The 25,784-nt window shown below is 49.9% G+C and overlaps 1 protein-coding gene across 1 annotated transcript; it reads right to left on the bottom strand.

The window, feature by feature from the left end:
- Positions 1–11,189: 11,189 nt before the first annotated feature.
- Positions 11,190–19,043, bottom strand: LOC120654580 (aspartic proteinase 36-like). The gene is made up of 10 exons (XM_039932157.1): positions 18,505–19,043; positions 18,236–18,365; positions 17,895–18,142; positions 14,691–14,915; positions 13,753–13,915; positions 13,596–13,666; positions 13,230–13,320; positions 12,143–12,218; positions 11,993–12,064; positions 11,190–11,618 (listed from the first exon to the last, which is right to left on the bottom strand). Exons 1-10 carry the CDS (start codon positions 18,726–18,728, stop codon positions 11,470–11,472), a joined length of 1,449 nt encoding a protein of 482 aa, XP_039788091.1. The 5' UTR covers positions 18,729–19,043; the 3' UTR covers positions 11,190–11,469.
- Between the last annotated feature and the right edge of the window lie 6,741 nt (positions 19,044–25,784).

The raw sequence follows: 25,784 nt of genomic DNA, 5'->3' as shown, positions 1-25,784 counted from the left end.
TAAGCTGTGTACCGCTTTACAACGATACTTTGAATCCCTACCTGCTACGCTGGGCGTGGGAGTTGGCGGGTGTTGGATGGATGCCACCTTCGGGTTCTTTGGGAGTTCGCCGTGAGGAGCCCAACACTTGGGTTTTAGCAGGCGTGATTCAGATGTCGTGGTAACGATGGAAACAGTTGATGCGTGTGGCCCGACGGGGTTTACATGTGTCGTGTTGGTTAGGTCTACCTTGCAAGGTCAAATCGAATCGATTCGCCGTGACTCGCGGATATGAGAACCTGGATCTCTCTGTCACATCATAGTAAATGATGGAATTGGGAATGGACAGTTGAGAATATGAGATATGGCTGTGGTACTCTGAAAAGATAATGTGATCAACCATGCGTGCTCTAGATGTTCAGGCAAATCTAGTCAGTATTTGTATAATAAACTTGAGCTAAAATACTGAAAGTAAGGATCCACTATTAGTAGCTTTTCAGCAAAACAACTCCAGAGCCAAACAGCTTTGCATGTCTAGGAGTCGGCTAAGTATATACCATAGTCGGGTAAGACTTGCTGAGTATTAGTATACTCAGGGTTGTTGTTGTAACCCCTTTGAGCAGGTTGTGTCTCCGCTGACTTCGAGGAGGTCTGTGCGTCTTGGATTGGACAACCACTTCCTCCTAGGTGGACTGTCGAGTGGGTCCCGTCTTCTCCGTGAAGGTCGGGCAGGTTGGCATCACATCAGTGGGCAGGATGTGGAGCTCACCTTGTATCGTCGTCGTGGTTGCATTATTGTATTCCGAACTCGGTTTTTAAACTTCCACTATGTATTTAAACTCTGTCGTTTGTTTTCAAACCTTTTATGTAAAATTTGTGTTGTAAATTAATTTGAGGTTTTCTGTATGCTTGTATCACCTGTGCTCGTCTTCGTACGGGTCTACTAGTGCAATTGTGATCCTGGAGTACAGTAGTTTAATCGGGATTTACCCGAAAGCCTGTCAGATTACACCGTTTTAAGTGCACTGTAACTTGATTAAGTATTAAGATGATGCTTAGTGCATTTAAGCCGGTTTAATTTGGGCGGTGCTGCTACAGCTGGCATCAGAGCTAAATTGCATTGGGGGTGATTACTTGCGTGCTTAATTAAGTTAAGCAACTCTTGCTTGCAAAACTTTTGGGTTTTTTGCAAAGTTGACGCTAGATGCGCTAAGGAATAGGATAGATAGTTCGTATGCCCTAATTATGTGTTACAAGTTAGGTGGCATCTAAGTATCTATTTTATTCCAGCACTTCCAGCATTTACTTTCCGTTAAACCTTATTTTTGTGCACAACTACTATTTTGTAACAACGCACCTACGCTGAGGTAAGCATTCTGGTAGTCCTTAGAATAGCCCACGTGTTTCATACGTGCGCGGGTCCCGTATGATGAGCATACGAGGAGGTGATAAGGCTCAATTCAAACGAGCATGTCGCTATCTGCCGTCTGATATGGAGTGTGGATTTCCTACCGTGTGATTGTGATCACGGCCATCTCGTAAGGCAATGTTACGAGATGTAAACCTGTCATGCGGTTGGCCATGACCGTGACCCTTGGGACACGTCTACCCTTGGATGTCCCGTAAGGCGAGTGTACGGGAAGTGAATACGTTGTTATGACGTATGAAGCGCTGCCCATTCAGTGTCGAACGTTTGGGTGCCATCTCTATAGTGGATGGTAATGTATGTGTGAATATGTGGGAAACTGCATATGCGTTACCCATGTGGCGTAGGACACATGGGGGTCATTCGTGTGTGCTGGCACGAAGGGTCCAGAAATGGATATTTATCTCTCTCTTGTTGTCTTGGTTTGTCTGCAGGGACACTAACTACGTAAGCACGTTATGAATCCTTGATCGTAGGAACGACTAGTATATATAGGGAGAGTACGTATTTGTGCCACTAGTCGTCTTCGTATACCATATTTTGGTACTTGTTTGGGTGAGAACGATAGAATGTGCATGCATCTTGCATTTTTGAGTTGGTTGGTCGCTTCGTAGTTAATAGTTGTGCAACCTTAGGACTACAACTTTGAGGCTAGCCGAGTTGCTAACCGGCTGTTCAAATTCGAATAGATATGGTTTCCAATTGAAGCAAGCCATTTTGTTCTCTTGGTGAACCATATCGCGAAGGGAACGATTCATGCTGTGTGTTCATATTAATTATGCACATTCTTTATTGCATGGATTAGTCCCGATAGCGGAATGGCTAACCAAGGGATGGTGCTTTTGCAGATGGGCAATAACAACACTGCTAACCATGGAAATGGGGGTCAAGGAGCACAGCCACCGTCACCTCCCTACTTGGCTCAGGCTATTGCGGCCCTTATCACCGACCGCAATGAGCAGACCGAATTGTTGAGGCGACTAGTGCAAAGCAATGCTGACAGAGGCCGACAAGCACCACTAGCAGAAACTGACTACGTCAGTTTTCTAGGCACCCAACCACCTCTGTTCCACAAGGCAGATGATCCCCTTGAAGCCGATGCCTGGATTCGTACCATTGAGGACAAGTTCAGTATCCTCAACTGCACAGAAGTAGACAAGGCCGCGAAGGAGAAGGAGACTTCATTGCTCTTTACAAACGAAGATTACAAAGGGCTACCGGCTTAAAGCGGTCGAAAAGTACAAACACATTGCCACTTGCGTGGCAATTTTCCCTGTCTTGGGGAGGAGCGAGCGACAAAGAAGAGCACCAAGCCCCTGGCTGGCGCGACGGCCAGGCTGCTGGGGATTGCGAAGAACAGCCCCCAGACCGTACGGGTCCAGCGGGATGCCCTCCTCGCAAGCTTTCTTCTAGCGTCTCCTCCACCGAAGACCATGCGGGGGGTCGAGCTGGCGGACAGCACTCTCCACACCGTCTCCCCGAGAGCAACCTTGTCGCCGGGGGGGACGATGCGAAGAACAGTCACCAAACCTAGTACCAACGCCATGGCCAGGCGTCTCCATCCCCCTTCAAGCTAGGGGACATCACAGAAGCAGGACCCCACGGGCCCAATGCTCTTCTGCTGATCCCACTGAAGCTAAGGGATGGTGCGCACGCCCTCTCCGGCTTTCCCCCGCCGCTCGCAAGCATTCTTCTAGCACCAAAGCCTAAAAAAGCCAGGCCACCCCATCTGGGGGCCGGTCGTGAAAGGCAAAGGAAAACATTACGAGACTTAGGCAATGCTAGAAGAAAAGCAGGGAAGTTGGAGAGGAAGGGGAGTCCCACGACCTCTATTTATAGCTGCGGTGGGCGCCAAGCTTCAAGACTGTCGAAGGGCGAAGGCTTGGACCGCCTGTGATGGCGCGGCACTCCACGAACGAGAGATGCCCTCGGACACCGTGCTGAGATACGACACAACAAAGTAAAGCTGAGCCCTTGGACGCTGAGCGGCGCAGCATCGGCACTGGCCGACTGCCCTCGAACGGCGCGCCGCAAGGCGACCAGGGAGAGCAGGGCCGAGACCCTGAGTGCGGGACAGCATGGCAAACGCAGCAGCTACAGAGCAGCAGGCGCCATCGTGGCCCTGGCCCGCTCGGCGCGCTGACGCGTCTTGTCCCCGGAACAAAACAAGAAGGGGCGCGCGCCTCGAAGTACTTTCTCTGCAAGCACACTACCCCGACCGACGAGTTGTCGCATCCGCTGGGCCGGCACCCAGGTGCGCCTGGCGGAAGCACAGCACCGATCGATCACGTCAAGGGGTAAAATCGCCGAAATACCCTTTGGCTGAATCCCTTGACTCGACCAAAGCCTCGGGGGCTACTGTCGGGTACCACGATTAGGGACACCCTAATCGGGATACTAAGATCACCCTAAAAACGCAAAACACATATTAAGCAACTGCGCCCATGAAGGCCCATGGCCTCCTTCCAATCTGGAAGAAAGGAAAGGACTCAAAGAAGCCCAGCATGCGGCCCATCCGCACCCTCCTCGAACCCGCGGAGCGATCTCCGCCTAGCTCGAGGGCTCCCATCGAGACCCTCGACTGCGCCCCGCATCTCCGCCTCGCTCGAGGGTAGCGAATCTACCCTCGAGCGGGCAAAACATCTCCGCCTCGCTCGAGGGTAGCGAACCTACCCTCGAGCAGGTCGAATCATCTCCGCCTCGCTCGAGGCCACCCGTCGACGTAAAGGACAAACGACCCTTCCGCTCACCCACCCGTCGTACGGGGGCATTAAATGCCAACCACTCCTCCACAGCACCCGGGACAGACGGCGTCAGGCCGCCATTCTCCACAGTGGCTGTGACCGGAGTCCCGTCCACCAACTCCGGTCACTGCTCCGCCATCCCGGACGCTGTGGCAGCACTGTGAAACCCGCAACGCGGGACGAGACGGGCTCGACACTGCTCCCGTTACTATTCTGCCAACTCCGGCCGTCCGGACTCCACCTCATCACACGTATAACCCCAGACCCGCCTCCTGCTCGGGAAGAGGTCCGGTGTCGCCACGCCCCCCCCCCCCCCGAAGAGGGATGCCCAGCATTAGCAGCCGGAGGCCTGGACCTCCCCCCTCGAGGGGTTCGGGATCTCCGTGAGACTCCCGGACCTCCTTAGTGCACACGCCAGCACTCTGTCTAGGGGGTCCGGGACCGCCGCGTGCCCCGCTACCGCTAGTGCATGTGTATATGTACAAGACCCTGACCTGCAGGGTCCATGGAGCGCCATCACGCCACATCTGGAGGACTGTACACCCTACAGCGACGACCACGCCGTTCGCTGGGGCTGGCAGGACGCCGGCGCGATCTCCGCAAGACCAAGGACGATACCCAGGACGACTGCCACGCCCGACGCCATGTCCCACAGTGTACTTCCCACAGTGTTCGATCACTGCACCCCCGCGATTTGGGGGAGAACGACGACTTCCGCGATCCCCTGTGCATGTACACCGTCCCTCCTTGTGACTATAAAAGGAGGAGGCATGCTTCCTTTAAAGGGGATTGTCACCTTTGACGTTCGCAATCATCCTCACACGAGCACAACGCTCAGCACTCGATATTGGCACTCGCCTCAATCGACTTCTCCTCTAGCAGAGACCTGGGAGCTTCCCTCCCTCTCTCGCCACGCCTGTACCCCCCTACTACAGGCACCTCCGGTGCAAGATAATACAGTGCCCTCGCACACCCCTTTGCTGGACGTACGGCCCCGCGGCCGGAACCAGGATAAACTCGTGCGTTACTGTGTTGCCTCTTGCATCAACATCTGGGACGAGGAAACACACAGTATTTACTAGTTGAGATCCGGACCCCCAGGTCAGGACACCGACAGTTGGCGCGCCAGGTAGGGGCTCGCTGCGTGACATTTTCTCCTTTGTTCCCATTTGATCTCTAGGGATGGCGAGCAGATCCAACCCATTCCCCATGGGCATCTCGGATCCGCTCCCAGCAGGATACGTGATCTGGTTCGGGAGCCTCAAGTTCAGAGCAACCGGCAACGGTTACCTCATGGAGCTCCTCTCGCCCAGACGCAACCCGGACATTCCGGCTTCACCAGCCCGGCGCAACAGGCGCTCGGGCCAGCATTCGCGACAAGCGCGCGCAGAGCGGCGCCGGGCCGCCTCACCTCCCCTACGTAGGTTGAGGTTGCCGTGTCGCGGCTCAGCGTCGCGGCTGACGGGGCCACCGCTTCGTCATCACGTGCTTCGGCGTCGGCAGCGCCGACACCATCACCGACTGCAGCTCTAGTGCCTCCCAGGGGGGTGCGACTGCGGCGTCGCCCTTCCCCATTGGGATGCGCAACACTGCGTCCTACGCTTCTTCATCCAGCACCAACTTCGCCGAATACGAGGACCTGCCTGGTCATCACCTCCTGTCGATCCGCAGCCTCATCGCATCATCTCCTAACGACTCCTACCCCGAGCGGACAGGTGACCTACAAATCCTACGGCCACACTGCAATGCAAGAAGTAGGTCGACATGCTCAAGTGGGGTGGAATTATTACCTCTTGTTTCTTGGTATGAAGACTGTTGACGCTCCTTAGCGCCCCAATTTATGTACTGCAAGCGCACGGATCGTGGTAGCTGTTCCCTTAGAGTACTCCCCCAAGGTTTATCAATCCGTGGATCGACAAAGAACTACCTAAGGTTTTCCATCTAATCTAATGGATCTATCCTAACATGAAGCACGAATTGCACATATAGAGTAAACCTTTAATAGATATGAGTGTTGTGTAAAGGTTGATCTCATCCATGAACATAGGCGTAACCATAGCAAAACCAAAGACATGACTAGGCCTATCGTCGTCTAGTTGTAGTTCAAGCTAACGAGCAAATAAATCATGCATCTCAAACAATAGCATCCTTAAATCAAAACCTCCAATCCAACCCCTCGGGAACCCCTCTACTCAGGCCACGCCCTTTCACGACGCTCCCTTTGGACAAAAGCACCCCGAAGCACGCTAGACGTGTCGAACCCCCATGGGTAGATCCGGTATGAACTTCTAGCCACCATAGCTACAAGAACACCCCATGCAATCTTATCTCGAGAATAGATCTAGGAATAAGCGCACCTAAGGCAAGAACAAAATCAAAAAGGAGAGACATGATCGCTAATAGATTCGGAAGACAAGATTATCATTACTCACATAATAGATGTGTTTGGATCATCACCGCTGTGTGCACACCATCAATGAATCCAACTAGCTCATGAACTCCGCCATGGCACAACCACGCAGGGAGGCCATGGTGGCTAGGGGCGGCCTAAGACATCTCCTAGACAACTTCGAAGACTTGCGGCGGCCGTCGTCTCCCTCCGGTCTTGGCCCTAGATTTTCGTCGAGTTCTGGGTGGATGGATGCCGCGAGTTGAATAAGGTGCGAGCTATTTATGAGCCGAGGAAGCCACCGGTCGAAGGGGGGCCGAACCGCCTCGGAAACGGGCTAGGCCAGCCGGCTCATGGGCCTAGGCCGGCCGGTCTACCCTCTTTCGGGCCCGCCTCGGCCTCATCTTTCGCGTGTAGACTCCTCGCATCTTCTAGAGTTTATGTCCTTCACGATTGCACCCCTTTTGATGTCGTTATCTTGGAGATATTTTCGAGGAAAGGATAGGATAGGGAATCCTTCCTTAAATCTTCATTTGCTTTGCTTAATCCCGAAGTATCTTAATCTCATCTTCGTGGGCTTGGTCCTTTAGGCTCTCTTGGAAGATGGATGTGCATGAATTGGCTTCGAATCAACATGGTCTTTGGTCCTTCCTTTGGGCTTTGGCCTTCGTCTTTCTCCGTGTTAGCGCTCAATCACGGGCCTCGTCATTTCATGCTCCAAAATAGGCCAAAAATCTGCAAAAACGAAGTTCCTCCAAAATATATGTGCAAATGTGAAAATGACCAATAATTAGGCCGGGGTTAGGACGGTTAGTGATTTTGATATTAAATTCATGACATTATCAAGGATAAACAAGGGATAAAATGGGTACTTAAGGAGCGCCAACAAAGGCAGGAGAGATTTCCGGGGAGAGACTTGGGATTGGAGTACTTGGTGCACTTGGTACATCTGACTGTGATTGTATATCCTCCTCTACTACTTCCTCTGTCGTTTTCTCCCCCTGTCCACCAACTCTCCGCCTCCTATATACCTTCAATTCCTTATCCACCCATGCTTTCTCCCCCTGTTCACTGACCTTCCGCCTCTCATATACCCTTACTCCCTTGTCTACCTCTCCATTACTTTGTGTTCCAGTCACGTGCCCTTCAATTTGCACGGAACATGGAATGGTTCCTACAACAACTTCCTCCTGGATGTTGCCATCTTCATTCAATTCTTCCCCCTCACTTTCTGCTTTCTCCTGTTCACCATAATTTGGAATTTTCCCCACAACTCCACCATCACCCATGATTACATTCTCCCTTTCTCTCCTGAGATCCTCATCATTAGGAGAGATTTCCTCCCAAAACTGAACAAGATCTTCTTGATTCTTATAATATGGCTCCCACTCACGGAAAGTGACATCCATACTTATATACAACTTCTTTCCAATGGGGTCCCAACATTTGTATCCTTTCTGGTGAGTTCCATATCCAACAAACACACATTTTATTGCATGTGGATCTAGTTTGCCAACCTTTGGCTGAAGATCCTGCACAAAGCACACGCATCCAAACACCTTTGGGGGAACCACAAATTCTCCTTTACCAAATAGAAGTTCAGCTGGAGATTTCATACCAAGTACCCTTGATGGCATACGGTTGATCAAGTATGCTGCAGTCATGACGGCCTCACTCCATAAAAATTTTGGTACATTCATCTGAAACATAAGAGAGCGTGCTACCTCTAGTAAGTGACGGTTCTTTCTTTCAGCAACTCCATTCTGAGAGGGTGTTCCTGGACATGTGGTTTGGTGAAGCATTCCCTGTTCTGAAAGGTACACAGCAAACTCCTTGTTAATATATTCAGTTCCATTGTCAGACCGAAGAATATGGACCTTCTTACCAAATTGGGTGGACACCATCTTGTGAAAATCTTGAAAGCATCTGATCACTTCATTTTTGTTTTTCATCATATAAATCCAAGTCATACGAGTGAAGCAATCAATAAATGTCACAAACCATTTAACTCCACTTAGAGAAGTAACAGGACATGGACCCCCAACATCTGAATGTATTAATATGAATGGTTCACAACTTCGAACACCACTAGGACGATATGAGGATCTTGTATGTTTGCCCAACTCACAAGCATCACACACCAACTTTCTTTTGTCTACTTTATTGAAAAGTTCACCATACATCTTACTCATATTTTGAAAGGATGGATGTCCTAGCCTATGGTGGTGCAGCAAAATACCTTCCTCCACTCCTTTCAGCCCTCCTTCTAGCGCCAAAGCCACATCTTCCTTGCCAATGTACCACAGTCCATTATGCCTGACTCCAGTCCCGATCCTCTTCCCAGTCCTCTTCTCCTGAAAGACACAAGAATCCTCATCAAAAAGGACAGTGCATTTAAACTGGTTGATAATGGAACTGACTGAAAGGAGGTTAACTGGAAAGGATGGGACATGAAGAACAGATCTTAAAGTGATATGTGGAGTGCATCCTACCGACCCTACACCTTTAATGGGTTATGAAGTTCCATCAGCCGTTTGAATAGTTTCTAGGTGTGTGTATGGTGTGTAAGATGCAAAAGTGTCAAATGTGCCTGTCGCATGTTTAGATGCACCAGAATCAATAATCCAATCTAAATGAGGATGATATGATGATGCAAGTACCTGTGCCTGAGTACCTTCGCCTGCACAGGCGTAGTTGGCAAAGTTACCAAAGTTGGTGGCGGGTGCTGTCACAGGTCCTTGTGTGGATATGCTTGTGGAGTTTTTTGAGGTTTTGCTCTTCTGCCAAGCTTCCCATTCTACAGCTTGATCACCAGTTAGAGTGACATGTGAGGTCTCTTCTGTCATGGCTGCATTAGCCCTAGTGCCACCACGACCTCTACCTCGACCACGACCTCCACGACTAGAATCATAGCCACCATGGCCTCCACGGCCACCATCAAAGCCACCACGGCCTCCACGGCCACCATCAAAGCCACCACAGCCCCCGCGGCCACTACGACCGCGTCCGCGACCTCCACGGCCACCATCATAGCCACCATAGTCCTCATAGCTATTGTAATTCTTTGGCTGAGGGCAGTTGTAGCTCAAATGATCTTTCTCACCATAATTGAAACAAATCCTATCATCAGCTATGGTGTAGGCTGATGTCACATGATTGCGGTCACCCATCACCCGCTGTCTAATTTCTTCTTGGACCATGGCTGAAATAGCCTCTTCCAAGCTAGGAAGATTGTCCTAGTGGCAGATAGCAGCTCTCCTATTCTCAAATTCAGGATTCAACCCTTTCAAAAATTGGGTTACCCTTCTGTCCTCCACCCACTTCTTCACAGCTATAGCATCATTTGGAGTTTCCATCCGGAGTGGAGCATAATGATCCAGCTCACCCCATAGGTACTGTAATTCACTTGCATACTGCTCAACTGTCTTTCCTTCTTGCTTCACTACATCGGCCTTGCCCTGAATTTCCATCATCATCATCACATTCCCTTTCCCAGAGTACATGTTACTCAGGGTCTTCCAGATTTTTGCAGCTTTCCTCATTGCTTCAACCATCTTAGCAATAGATGGAGACATAGATGCCATCAGCCATGCAACTATAGTAGAGTTAGTTGCATTCCACACTTTCCACTCAGTACTAGCTTTATCAATTGGCTCTACACAGCTTTCTTCCAAATAATATTCTAGCCCTTTTGCACCAAGGACTTGCACTCTTCTTGACCAGCTTAAATAGTTTCTACTCCCTTCCAACTTCACTTCATTTGGCACAAGCTCCAGCTTCACCTCAGGCAGTCCTGACATAACCTTAGGAGTAAGCAAACCCATTTCCATGAGCCCCTGAATCATACACCTCATCTCACTCATCATCTCTCTTAGTGATTGGTAAATCTCCACCACTGCCACCAGCAGTTCCCTTCTCCTTTTCTGCCTTAGGCTTCTCCATAGCCTCAATTTCTTCGGGGCTCATCATTCCCAGCAGAGCAGTGTCAACCGAACAAGCCAATAGAGTAGTACAGCTTCACCTTTCTCTTTCTTAGTTCTCCTACAAGCAGCTCTGCACCATGCTTCGACCTCCTTCCTGCACAGCCAGCCTCCACCTTACGCTTCATCTCCTCATCCAGAGTCCTCACGACTCGTGAAGCAGAGCAGCAGCCGGGAAGCGACGCATAGCAGCAAGTCGCCTCACGCAGGGGCGCAGCCACGCCTGGGTCCACGCGCGCCGCCCGCAGGCACGCGCCGGCGCCCCCGCCCGCGGGCCCGCGGGCGGCGTCCGACGCCGCACGCCGCCCGTGCACCTGCGCCGGCCGCGCGTCGCTCAAGCCCCTCCGCGCTGCTATGCATGGTGTCCTCGCCCGCATGCCCGGCGGCCGCGACTCGCGCCCACCGGCCGCGACGCCGGAGCTCGATACCCTAGCTCTGTATACCATATTGCAATTTGGGGATTTTCTGGGATCGATGCCCAGTCCCCCTTCCTCCTCTTTTATTATTCCATATGCAAATAGGTCCCTCAAGACTTACATAAATACACTACTGGCCAACAGATGAGAATTATGAGACAAATATACCAGACCCAGAATGAGTTCAATGGGCAAAATCCGGGACCCAGCTTTTCCAACCCAGTCTCCGGGGTTGGAAAAAACAATACTGTATCAAAAACAGCAGAAATAGAGTTCATACCTAAACATTCCTGTACTGCAAACAAAAGAGAGGACATATTCCACACACACACACAACTTTTCTTATGGGAAACCACTTCAGCATTACACTAATCATACAAAGGCTAACATTGTAGTGTACAATGTTTCTGTTTTCAATGTTTTCCGTGGTCAGACAACAACAGTCTAAGGGCCTACATTTCCTTTTCTTTCGTGAAAAGAATATGAATCAAATGAATTTCCATCAGTGGGTCCGTGTTCGTGTTGTACAACAGAGTTAGCATATTAAATAGCTGCATAAAACTGTTACCAACAACAGAACCACGGACTTGTGCCAGTGGAATCTCCATCCGGAGGAGATATTGTGTGAATTGACGGTATATGTTGCGCCTGTCTTGTCATCCTTAATGTTAATGCTCGATGAACCTGAAATTACAAGCAGATAATAAGAAATAAAAGGCAACCCATGAGCAGTGCTTTTTCACAATTCAGAGCAAGCAATGCTTGTACTGACCAACCCTGGCATTTTTCATTTTCCCCTCTCTTTATTTCAAAAAGGATGAAATTATTTTTAACCAGAAAAAGGAAAAAAAGAAAATAATTTAGATGATGTTTTGTCCCAAACCACAGGCAATGGCAATTGATGGGTAGAGAATATAAATTATTCCGTGTGAGCTCCTGGTTCCCAGTTTCATGGAATATAGTTGGAACAATAGTCGGTATTTCCAAAAGGATACTACAGCTGTAAGTTACTATGAAATGAACTTAGAATGAGCAGGTTTGAACATGCTAGCACTTACAGTTGTAGACGGTCCACCCGATGACTTGATTTTCCAAGTCATAGACAACTAACTTGTTTGAAAGAACAAGATCTGGGACAAAACAGACAGGGGCGTCAAAAACATAGCGTTTCAAACAAAAGAGGTTTGCTAATGCAGTCTAACCCTGACCTCCCAAAAGCACAATGTCCTTTCCATCCTTTGATTGTAATGCACCATTTTGAAATCCCACGCAGTATATGTCATTCTGCTCCAGTGAAAGAAAACATGGGATCATAAGAGTCATGGCCACATATTTTTCATGAAGCACTCATAATCACTGTTATTTCAAACCATTGTTGTGGCTAGAATCCAAAAAAAAAAATCAAAAACAGACTTTGATTAACAATCTACTGGAAACAACTCTTGACTATATATCGTAAATTGTAGAGTATGTATGCAGCCCAGGGGCTTTAACTGAATAAGAGTTCAAATGTCATGTATAAAAAAAGGGCATACCCAGTGCCATAGGCTTCCTGCACTGTGCGGGGTCTGGGGAAGGGTTGTTTTTAAGCCCCAAGCCTTACCCACACAAATGTGCAGAGGCTGGGGCTCGAACCCGGGACCTTCCGGTTACAGACGGTAGGCTCTACCGCTGCACCAGGCCCGCCCTTCAAATGTCATGTATCTATTCAAATAATGGCTTGATCTTCCTGAAAGAGAAGAGCTTCCAGCAACAAACATATAATAAAGAAAATGCATACAGATACAAACTAATGCACGATAAGCTAGATGTGCTACATATGTACTTGGGTTTACTTCTTGTACTCTTTGAGACAACTTTACTAATTTTGAAGAAAAACATGGGTGATAACCATGGTTAATTGATTAATTCCAGAGTTCAAGAATCTGGCACTACCATTACTCAAGTTGCACTTTGCCAACATTCCATCTAATGTCTCAATGACATGTGGGACCAGGCTCCCATCTGTCAGTGACAGAACTCAATGGCATTTAGGCAAAGTAGGTTTTACTAGAGGTATTTCAACAAATTTTCCGTAGTTTGATATAGCACCTTTATACAAAAGAATATAGCTCTGGAATTAAACAAAATTCTTTCTCATCAAGGACAAACAGACGATATTAGAAACCAGTCAAAAAGAACCAGCCTGGAGGTTTGATATGGAATGCTTAAGGAATTTTCGGAGAACAGAAACACTAACAAAAATACAGTGCAACTAACAGAAACAGAACCACCAGGAGAGAAATGTCATGTTACCCCATTTGGGAAAAAGTACTCATGTGGATAGACATGCAGTGCGAGATCGTCCTCAAAATGGAAGGTGATAGTTGGGAAACCATCATCAACACTGCAAGAGAAAAGAATATGTCAGTTAGCATCGTAATCATTGCGGGAGAAAATTATCCGTGGGCTGGTGATTCCTCTTTGTGTCAATTTAAATGAAAAAAGAGCAAGTATGATGAAAAGAAGTTGTCCATTCATGAACAAAGTACGAGAGGGCATTATCGCTATCAGAATTTTAATATAATGACTATTTAAGCATATAAGGAATGCAGCCTAGAAGAAATTGTAGGTAATAATTGGCATTCGTCCAACTGTAATTATATTGTGTGTAAAGTGTACCTTCCAGAGTATTGGAAACACATAAAATCTTGAACATTGTGGAATTTTATATCTTGATGCTTCTTAAATACCTACAATCAGTTGAGAAATATAATATGTAAGTATACATATCATCCTCCATTACAAGGGAAGAAAGAGCATGGGATCTTTGTCGTACCGCAAATATTACTTCTTGGAAAACCAATTCTGGAAGGTATGTCAAGGTTGTACCACTGTCAATTATGGTACCTTTTTTCTCTCGTGTTTCGAAAACACGAGCTGGTAGCTGTAATGTAGTACCACCAACATCAATTGATTCAAGGTTCACATTGTAGTGCGGCCTGGAAGGTAAAATTATGACAGGCTGTGAGGACGGTATAGATTAAGTGAAAAAAGCCCGCGGCACTGCATTGCACATCAAGTAGAACTAAGCACTATGTGCCAAGAATTGTGCATTCATAAAAAGTTTACTACAATGCTGCCATCGATGACATCTACCAATTTAAACCCACAAAACACAATGGTGTGTTCAAAAGAGGCCACGGGCAAAAACAAAAAGGAACAGGAAGCGTTACTAGCACAGCGGCATTGGTGAAACATCTGTTTGTAACATGACATGAATGCCAGTGACAGCAGACAGAACATTTGTCTAACAAGCAGATCTATTATACATCTATCTTTCTTTTCTTCGTACATGCTATACTATCAAATTTATTCCAGTTCTCATATCATTTTTTCCTTGTTAGTTGGACACTAAGCAAAGTGGCATGGACCTTCTCTTTAAGTCCCGCTGGAGCTTCTAGTTTGGCAAAATAACAGTGATTGTTCATTTTGTATTATATCATATGCAGGAGCGAAGATGCTTTCCTACCAATAAAAACACAACATGGTGCAAATATTATACTACCACATCTTTTTGGCCTTTAACAGAGAACTGTGTTAAGTCACTTTTCTGTCTCCCTATACAGAAGTGTGATAAACATCCTGAGTTCTGAAGCAAGTTTTAGGAATTGAACACTAACCAATAGAGAATATCAACATAGAACTCAGTTCAGGTTCACCATGAGTGTAACACAACCAAAGTAACAATTAGTATGACAAGGTTAACATACATACATGTCAGCTATCAATGGTGTTGTTTTTACATTTGGCTGCACCACATTTCCAATAGCAAAAATTCCACCTCCATTTATGGTATCCAAGCAATGAGCAAATATCTTCTTAACTTTACCAGCAGCAGCTAGCTGTGATAGCATTGATGTATTTGCTTGGCCAAAACCAAGAATTCCATCGAGGGCTTGATTTGAACTTCCCAAATCTCCACCTTGCTGAGCACCGCACCTACAAAGTAAAGGAGAATCAGTTATCCCCACTGATGTTTTCAGCATTATCAACACAAATTGATGCTTTGGTTGAACCTTGCCTCCTACTTAGTTCCTATACTATAACCTTATTGAGAAAAAGCATGTGATGAATATAGTAAACCCAACAGCAGAGTTAGGTACCTTCCCTGATACCAACTTTTTAATGAAGTAATAGCACAAGCACACAACCAAGATAAAGGGCAAAGAATACAACTTGATTACTCATTACTCCACACTAAGCATTAAAAATTCAAGCTCATGGTGACACAATCATATTAGCTATCTTTGTGGCAACGGTCAAGAATCTTTTGAGACATCAAAACAAGTTTAAATCCTACAACAACAACAACAACAACAACATAGCCTTTTTTCCCAAGCAAGTTGGGGTAGGCTAGAGATGAAACCCGAAAGAAATAAGTTCAAGGTTCAGGCACATTGATAGCTAGTCTCCAAGCGCTCCTATCCAAAGCTATCTCTTTAGAAATATTCCAATTCTTAAGGTCTCTCTTAACCGATTCATCACACGTCAGTTTAGGTCTACCTCTACCCCTCTTTACATTATCGACCCGCTCAAGAACCTCATTACGCACCGGCGCCTCAGGAGGCCTTCGTTGGACATGTCCAAACCATCTCAGCCGATACTGGGTAAGTTTCTCCTCAATTGGTGCCACTCCGACCCTATCCCGAATAACTTCGTTCCGGACTCTATCCCTCCTTATGTGCCCGCAAAACCACCGCAACATCCGCATCTCTGCTACACTCAGTTGCTGGATATGTCGCCTTTTTGTAGGCCAACATTCAGCACCGTATAGCATCGCCGGACGAATTGCTGTCCTATAGAATTTGCCTTTTAGCTTTTATGGCACCCTCTTGTCACAAAGGATGCCAGAAGCTTGTCGCCATTTCAACCAGCCAGCTGAAATTCTATGCCTAACATCTTCATCAATGTCGCCATCCTTTTGTAGCACCGATCCTAAATACCGAAAAGTATCCTTCTGGACCACCACTTGTCCATCTAGACTAACGTCTCCCCCCTCATGCCTAATCGCGCTGAAATCGCACATCATGTACTCGGTCTTGGTCCTACTAAGTCTGAACCCTTTCGACTCTAACGTGCGTCTCCACAGCTCTAACTTCCTATTAACCCCTGCCCTACTCTCGTCAACTAGCACCACATCATCAGCAAAGAGCATACACCAAGGGATCTCACCTTGTATATCCCTTGTGACCTCATCCATCACTAAAGCAAATAAATAAGGGCTCAATGCTGACCCCTGGTGTAGGCCTATATTAATAGGAAAGTCAGTGGTGTTACCATCACATGTCCGGACAAACGTCGTCGCATCTTGTACATGTCCTTAATGAGGGTAATGTACTTAGTTGGGACTTTGTGCTTCTCCAAGGCCCACCACATGACATTTCTCGGTACTTTGTCATATGCCTTCTCAAGGTCAATGAAGACCATGTGCAAGTCCTTCTTCTGCTCCCTATATCTCTCCATCAATTGTCGTATTAAGAAAATCGCCTCCATGGTTGACCTTCCAGGCATGAACCCAAATTGGTTTTGGGTCACACTTGTCACTCTTCTTAGGCGATGCTCGATAACCCTCTCCCAAAACTTCATCGTATGGCTCATCAGCTTAATCCCACGGTAGTTAGTACAATTTTGAACATCGCCCTTGTTTTTGAAGATAGGTACTAATATACTTCTCCTCCATTCTTCCGGCATCTTGTTTGACCGAAAAATGAGATTAAAAAACTTAGTTAACCATACTATTGCTCTATCTCCGAGGCATCTCCACACCTCAATGGGGATACCATCAGGACCCATCGCTTTACCTCCCTTCATCCTCTTCAAAGCCTCCCCGATCTCTACCTCCTGAATTCTCCTCACAAAACGTCTGTTGGTATCGTCAAAAGAGTCATCTAACTCAAGGGTAGGGCCCTCACTCTCCCCATTAAACAACTTGTCGAAGTACTCTCTCCATCTATCCATGATGTCCTCATCCTTCACTAGCAGTCGATCTGTCCCATCTTTAATGCATTTGATTTGGTTGATATCACTTGTCTTCCGCTCGCGGATCCTAGCCATCCTATAAATGTCATTCTCCCCTTCTTTCGTGCCTAGCCGCTGATACAGGTCATCATACGCCTTACCCTTTGCTACACTCATAGCTCGCTTTGCAACCCTCTTCGCTAATTTATAGCCCTCGATGTTGGCTGCACTCTTGTCAAGGTGGAGGCGCTTGAAACACTCCTTCTTCTCCTTAATAGCCCTTTGCACCTCGTCATTCCACCACCAGGTGTCTTTCTCCTCCTGTTTGCCTCCCCTACTCACGCCAAACACCTCTGAGGCCACCTTCCGAACACATGTTGCCATCTTTAGCCACATGTCATCTGTGTCTTCTCCTTCTTCCCAAGGCCCCTCACCTAGCATCCTTTCCTTAAACGCTTGTGCCGCTTCCCCTCTAAGCTTCCACCACTTTGTTCTCGCAATTTTGGCACGTTTGTCCCGGTGGACACGTACCCGAAGACGAAAGTCCGCCACCACAAGCTTGTGTTGAGGGACAACACACTCCCCAGGTATCACCTTACAATATAAGCAATCACGTATATCCTCCCTCCTAGTAAGGATAAAGTCGATCTGGCTCGAGTGTTGTCCACTACGAAACGTCACAAGATGGGATTCCCTCTTCTTAAACACGGTATTCGCTATCAACAAGTCGTAGGCTAACGCGAAGTAGATATATAGAGTAAGTGCGCATTGTTTCCTCACATATTCGTCATGTAATTGATAAAGCTTTTCAGCATAAACATCCAAAGTTGATCATGTATCCAACATCTATGATGACACATGTAGAGCTAATAATAACCGATCCAATATGGGCTGTCCGTTGGTCCAACATTAGATCATATGAAAATGATTGTAATTCGACAAACCGAAACGACGACTCACCCAAATGTGACGCTGGCGTTCCCAGGCTGTGTCTGCCCATTCCCGGTCACCTGGTCGAACTGCAGCACATCGGTGACGAAGAACCCCGTCGTCGAGCTGCCGTCACCATACACGACGCTGTACTCGCAGGGCACATTGGCGCTGCACCCCGGCAGCTTGCCCCTGTAGGTGGCCTCGCAGAACCCCTGGTCGCACGAGACCGGGCTCCCGCTCGAGGACGCCTTGGGATCGTAGAGCGTCAGGTCTAGCTGCACAGCAACGCCCACACCGCAATGTCACATTGAATCGAGCCGATACATCTGCAATTGGGACCCCAGGAGGGAGTGGGGAATGGTCAGTACCCCGAGGCCGCTCTTGCGGGGGCATCGGTCGCAGGTGATGCAATTCACCCAGAGGATGTCGCTGCCGGTGTCGACCTGCACGTAGTAACGCTCGGGCGGCGTCCCGAGCTTGATCTCCGTGAAGTAGAGCCTGCGCGCGGCGGCCCGGCCGACCCAGCAATCCCCACAACCACCGAATCAGCCACCCACCGCGGAGAAATCCACGAAAAATACACTAGCTAGCGAGCGCCGCCGAGCAGGAGGAGCGGCCGTCCGGTGCTCGCACGTACCCGGTGTCGGTGGGGAGGCCGAGGCCGCCGAGCGGGAGGTCGGCAGCCGCGAGGAGCCGGCCGTGCCGGCGCCCGTCGTGGGCGCGGAGCGCGGCGGCGCCTCCCCCGGCCGGGAACCTGCGGCGCACCTGGAAGACGCCGGGGGCCGCGGAGCAGGCCGCCACCAGCAGCAGCAGCGCGAGCGCGGCGTGGAGGAAGAGGGGGAGCGCGGCGCGCGGGGCCATCGGTTATTGGTCGCCGGCAGGGCGAATGGCGAATTCGAAACCGACCTGCGCCTGCGCGCAGCAAATAATTATTGCAGGAGGCAGGGCGAATGACTCCTCCCCGTCCCCGCCGACCAGGCAACAGCCCGATCCCTTCGCTGGAATCGCACCCCGCGCCCGCAGAACCACGAGGGGCCGCGGCGCGGCGCTCGGAACCCGCCTAGCCGAGGAGTGCCGCCGGGGAGGCGGGATGGGGCTCTGGGCGGCGGCGGCGGCGGCGGCGCCGGATTTCGGGTGCGACGAGACGAGCGCTCGTGTCGTGGTCGGAGGCGTTCCATGCCTTCCTTTTATCTCGGGCTTTGTCTAGACCGCCCGCGGCTTTGGGGAATAAAGGCGGTCTCCTGCCGCAAGTTTCCTTGGAATGTGAGGGTTCGTGATTTTTCCTGGCCGTACGATCATGGCGGCGGACGACCGTGATCCATTCGAAATCTTTGCGCCGTTTCTGTCTTGCAGCCTGTCTGATCAAAACGATTTCTGTAGTAGTAGTGCTGACGCCACTTTTGGCAATGCTCGCACTTTTTTTTTCTTTTGGAAATGCCCGTGCTGCTGTAACAGTCTGGTACCCATGGGCATCAAGCAGAACATAAAGTTTGCAGCCTCTCTCGTGTGAACTCACAAAAAAATGTGACGCGCCCTTTATCAAAGGGGAAGTTATAAATGGCTTCAGACTTCCAGTGATCTCTCCATGAAGACGGTTCTGCACTAAGTGTTACTGTAATGGGTGGTTTCAGATTTGGATCCAAGTGAGAGCATCTTCAAGAGAGTAGCAATAATACTAGTTAAATTTAGAGAAAAAGAGACTAGCCAAAAAATAAAAAACTTTATAAACTATATAGGGCAAACCAACAAACTCTCCAAAATCAGACTCTCTAAACCAGCATAGGCTCGTGGACCGCACATATCATCCTCTTTTCTTCTTTCTCTTCCCAACTCCTCCAACGCCGCCTACCATTGTAACATCCCAAAAATCTAGCAAGGCTAAATCACGCGCTAAAATACTTTTTCTCTCCAAAAGCATTTTCATCGTTGAGCTCGAGATTCTTCTAAAACCCTGAACCCCAAATCCCGAGATCATTTCTCTGTCCCGAACACCCGTTATCCCATCCCCCTCTCCGCACGACGCGCGCGTGGCCGACCAGCCGTAGACCACGCCGCGAATCCCGCCGAGCGCACGCGACCGTCGCGCGTGGCCGGCCGGGGCCGCATCGCGTCGGCGCGAAACCCGCCCTTCCTCTCTCTCCATTACCCTCTCCCCTCCTTTTTCTTTTTCCCCTTTCTTTTCTTTTTCCCATTTTCTTTTTCTCTTTTCTTTTCTCTCTCCTTCCCTCTCCCTCTCTCTCCTTTCTCCTACCCCCGCACGCTCGGCCCCCCTCCCTCTCTGCTCTGCCGCTCCCGTGCGCCGCCCGGCCGCGCTGCCCCTCTTGCTCGGCCGCGCGCACGCCGCACGGTCCCCGACCTCGCCCCACAGCCGCACGTGCCGTTCCCCGGCCTGCCCTGCCCCGCACGCGCACGCTCGGCCGCAGCAGCTGCTCGGCGCACCAGCCCGAGCGCCGCGCCGCTCGCCACCGCCTTGCTCCCTGCCCCGCACTCTACGCTCCCCTCCGCGAGCACACGCGCACACAGCGCGCCGAACCGCGCCGCCCGTCCCAGCTCCTGTGCGCGCGCATCGGCCCGACCACGCGCACACGCCACGGCCGTCTGGCCGCGCTCACGCGCGCCCGTACCGGCCACGCCACGCCCTGCACACCGTGCCCCACGCCGCTTGCAGCCCGCCGTTGACGCCCGAACAGCGCCGCCTGCGCCGGTCGCCGCCTCCTCAACGTGTCACATCCCGCCTCGCAGTGCACGCCGTCGCCCTGTGCACGTACGACGCCGGCGACCCTAGCACAGCGCCGCCGTTGACGCCGCCGCTGCCCTGCTCCCACCTCCACCGCCGCTGCCCTGCTCCCACCTCCACCGCCTCACTTGCCCTATAAACGGGACCATCCCGTCGCCCTCGAGCTTCACATCCCAAGCCACCACCGCCCGCAGTCCCCCTGGTTCCCTAGCACCGCCATTCACCATAGCCGCCGCTCCCGAACGCCGGCCATCGCGGGGCACCCCTCTCCGCAGCACCTCGGCTCGAGCCAAGGTAGGCTCTGGGATCCTCGAGATCCCCTCCTCCTTTTCCCCGGGGACCGGTCCGCCGACGAGCTCCGTGGCGCCGCCCCCAAGCTCGCCGTCGCTCGCCGCCGCCCGCCACCGTGGCGCCACCTCCACGGACCTCCCCCGCTCGAATTAAGGAGGGGATTCGACCTCCCACGTCGCCCTCCCCCTTTCCCCCCTACTCCGGCCGTTCCCGAGGCCCAGGGCCGCCGGCTGAGCGCCGCCGACGCCCCCCTGACCGCCTCCCCTGTTTTCCCGTGGAGAGAGGAGGAAGAAAGGGGCCATTTAGCCCAAAACCCCCTCCCTTTCCCTTGATTCAGAAAAGAAACCCCCCACTCCTTGCTATTTTTGCAAAAGAAACCCTGTCCTTTATCTTATTTTAAAATCAGACCCCCACCTCATGAAAACATTTATAAATAAGCCCCGGACCCTTTTAGTATGACCCAAGAAGTTTTTAAAATTCAAACCAAACCCCTGCCTTCTCGAATATAATCACAAATAGGTCCCTGAACCCCTGTTAGGCCCTAAACACCCTTTTGACCTATCATTTCATGCGCCTAAAGACCTCGGATCTACCCAAAACTTTACCACGTCTCTCTTAATATAGTTTTGACCATGCCATTAGAAGCACACCCAAAAATATCACTCCATGCCCTATATTTTATGTGTCCCCGTTTCGAGCTCAACGATAAATCGTTATTTCTTTGTTTTGATTGAGTGTTTTGTATGCGTTGTAGACCACGGAGTGAACGAAGGAGAGCCCGTCGACGAGCAGTACTGTGAGCAGGTGAACGAGGATCAGTTCCGCGACCCCGAGCCCGAAGGACAGGACATCCCAGAAGGCTTTGAAGACGGCAAGTTCAATCCCATCCTTTGATGCATGTTTCAGTCCTAGCTTTTATAAACACAACCCCATGGCCTGCTTTATAAAATTACATATGTTTTGCTTGCATGAAAACACGGTTGGATAGCCACCCCTTGATTTGTGATAACCATTCCTTGACCACCTAGATTAATGTCTGATTTTGCTTGAACGTTAATCGACACTAGAACGCTTAGGACTTTACTCATAATATGATTTATTTGATAAAGAAAATGTGTGTGTGTGGGAAGGGATAAAATGTGGATTTTCGAAAGATGAGTTTGGACGGGATGGACGGCATTTCTATGTGAATTGCCGATTGGTGTGCTTATGCCTGTGTGGCAGGGCAAAGAAGGGAGATATCCATCTTGTCGTGTCTAAGGACCGAGTTGGTGTGTCATCTCACCTAACTCCACTATCGTGCAAACCACTCGACCGTTGAATGGGCAACGGCGTAGCATAAATCCCACTAGTTGGTGTGGTAGCCATCAGGAGAGCTGAGAGCAACGGGTGGCTAAGGAAAAGGGATAAGCCCCAAGAGACGTATGCCCGGTTATACCTAAGTGAACGGACAATGACCCCTTGGTACATCCCGTGATGGCTAGTCAGGCTTAGCTATGGTGGGTAATGGCTATGTTGGGATCTACACCGACACGACGGTGTTCGAGTTGTGGTATCCTACTTGTGGGTAAAGTTGCACACCTCTGCAGAGTTAAGAATCTATTCGAATAGTCTGTGCCCACGGTATTGGGCGAGTTACGGTGTGGTCACATAACTAGTGTTTCATTTGGATGGGCTGGTGTGAGTTGTTTTGGAATTGTGTCCGGCAGTTGTGCCGTGTGCTACGACGGACGGGGAGTCCGGTAGCAGTTTTAAAACCTGAACTCTGTGTTACTGCCAAAAAAAACTGATTTCTAAAAGGTTTTCTTTAAAATAAACCCCTGCATAAAATATCGTTTTTGCTGCAAATTAAACCGTAACCTTATCCTTGATTTACCTATGCATATTACTCTGATGTAACCCCTCCGTGGGTGTGGTTGCACTTCCTGAGTACGTTTGTACTCACCCCACTCTTACTTTTTACAGAAGAAGACCCAGACTTCGTTCCAGACGACGCCGAGTAGGGTTATCGTTCTGCACCCAACTTTGCCTGTGGAACCGGCCCTGTCGAGATGCCTCCACTGTCGCAGTACTCTGAGCCCGTGCTAGACCCCATGTGGTTTGCGGTCTGGTGTTATGTCGTAGCTTGGTTAATTATTATCATTATCTGTATCGAGTGTCCTCCAAGGTTTGTACAGTTTTGAACCATTTGATGTAATAAATGTGGCATCAGCCTCCTGGGACTGGTGCTTTGTATCACATTTAAGTCTTCTCTTATGAGGGGACACTTCAGGTGGTATCAGAGCCATAGGTTGGCCGTAGGACGTGACCCTTGGAGCGAAACCCGTTTTCAGGACCTTTCACCTTAGGACTTTTCTATCTTTAATCCTTTCCTCACACAAACACTTACCTTTGGTTCTTGCCCTGTTCCAGATGGCTGACAATGGATGGATCGGCGGAATCTGTTTCGCAGAGCCCGGCCTTCCTAAGTTGTTGATACTCAGCCTGGAACGCATTGGAGTTGTGGACCCACCAGAGTTTCTCTATCGGGAGTACGACTCCAAGGGCACTCTTCGGTGTGACCTGATGATCTTCATAGCAAGGAGCACCCGCTACCCTGATGTGGACCCTTGGTTCATCTCCACCACTGGATTCCGTTTCCCAGATACCTATCGAAAAGCCGCCCGCAAAGCCCTACGACGTCTACGGGTAATCTACAGGCATCACCTCCAGCGGACTCCTATGGGATTTTTCCCGCCGACTGAAGGAAGAGGACGCACATGGATTGCCCGGATGAGAGGGCTTGGGAGAGAAGAAGAAGACCTGGAAGACACAGTATCCCACCTATCCATCTATCTCACCGGCCTGGATGAGCTCTACCGCGAGCAAGCAGCACAACTGAAGCAGCAAGTCCACAGAGCAGAAAAGGCAACCCAGGAGCTGGATGAACAACGGTCGAGGACCGTACATGCCGAGTATTCCCTAGCCGCCCTCCAAGTCCAAATGGAAGAAAAAGAGGCAGAACTGGAAGAACAACAGGCAAGAGTCACACGCGCCGAGAATTCTCTAGCCGCTCTCCAAGCCCGAATGCGGAGGTACAAGGCTCACTGGGGAATAGGTGGATGGATAGAGGAAGACGAAGAAGAGGAACCCGAAGAGGCTCAATGGGATGTAGACATCCAGACCGAAGAGGAAGAGCCCATGGAAACCCATTGGGATGTTGGAACTCAAACTGAAGAAGAAGAACCTGAAGAAACCCACTGGGATAAAGGAACTCAGACCGAGGATGATATGATGGATCAGTATCTCCCACTGAAGAAGCGCCCTCTCAAGATCGAGAAGAAATCCCCTTGATAGGAGTAGCACCCAAGTTAGAACTTTTGCCCTAATAATCGTGTACCCATGAAGTTGTACCCCACCATGTTGCAATAATAAATGTCATCTACCCCTTTTGTGTACCTCAAATAATTGTGCAAGTTTTTCACCCTATCTTTGTTTTCAGATGGCTGAGGAAGGATGGACCCAGGGCGATTGCCAAGCTGCACCTGGTTTCCCCAGCCTCTTGATCAATGCCCTGGAAAGCCTTGGAGTCACGGAACGCCCAAGGTACTACAGCAGAGAGTATGAGCATCATGGCACTCTCCGCTGCAGGGTGATCCTAGTCGTCGCCAGAAGTGACCGCTACCCCGACATCCTGTCATGGTGAGTGACCGCTACAGGGTTTAGGCACCAGGACACCTATCCCCTAGCCGTCAGGAAAGCACTTCGTTACCTGTGCCGGATTTTCGAAAGACACCTCACCCCCACACCAATAAGGTTCTTTCCACCAGCCATCAGAACTCCAGTTTGGGAAGCTCGAATGAGAAGCCTGGAACGGCGCCGCCATGAAGAAGTCCTCCTGTACCAAGTAGCTACCTATCTAGCCTCCTTGGATCAGCTCTTTGACGAGCAAGCCAACTTGCTGAGGGAACAGACCCGTCGAGCCGAGCAAGCAGAGCTCGCGGTAAGACTGCAGCAGATCCGAGTAGTCCAAGCTGAGGCAAGAGCCGCAGCCACGGTCAGCAGTGAAGCAGTTGCTCAGGAAAGTCTCAGACAAGCCCGGGACCAGCGCATGTTGGAATGGACTAGAAGTGGAACCCCAGTCCCGGCAATAGGAGAAGACCATGTTCTGCTCGGAACGCCCGTCATGGGATGGGGATCACTCGTTGGAAACCCACGAGCCCCACCCGAGAATCTTGGAAGGTCTACGGCCGCCGCCGCAAGAGAAGCCATGACACAACCCCGGGAAAACGGAGACCTAGAGGACGGCGAGCCAGGACCACTCATTTCCCCGGAGGACGTGAGTTCCCTTCCGAGGGAGGAACCCACTCAAGCCGTCGAGTCTGCCTAATGTGCTAGCAACCGTCAAGGAATGAAGCCGTGTGGTCCGAAGAAGTTCTGTACCCCCTTTTCTTTTGAAGTTCTGTACCCGGACGTGTAGTACGCGTTTGGCCTTGCCCCGTGTTGTACCCCCCCTTGCAGTAATGATGTTGTTGTGCTTGTTGTTTGGTATGTTGTGTGCTTGTGTGATTTTCGGCAGTAGAAAGATACTGCCTTTTCAAAAATACGAATTAAACAACTTAAACATCACCTAATCTTAGTCCCAATCCACTTGATCTGCAGATGGTTTCCCGGAGCATCACGAGGGCCTCCCGCGTCAGGGACCCTGCAGCCGCTGATGCAGGAGTACACCCTGACGGGCAAAACCATCCTCAGGAAGAACAAGAAGTGAGTCAGGGCAGAGGAGAAAATCTTGGTGCACAGCTGCCACCACCACCCTTCACGGATCTGGCACAAATAATCCATAACCAGACTCTCATACTGGAGACACTGGCCAATGCTCTAGTGAACAGGCAGCCACGAGAGCAAAC

Source organism: Panicum virgatum, chromosome 1N, assembly GCF_016808335.1.
Source record: "Panicum virgatum strain AP13 chromosome 1N, P.virgatum_v5, whole genome shotgun sequence".
NCBI classification, from domain to species: Eukaryota; Viridiplantae; Streptophyta; class Magnoliopsida; order Poales; family Poaceae; genus Panicum; species Panicum virgatum.
Note: the sequence above shows the minus strand (reverse complement) of the source record. Positions and strands in the feature narration are given on the sequence as shown.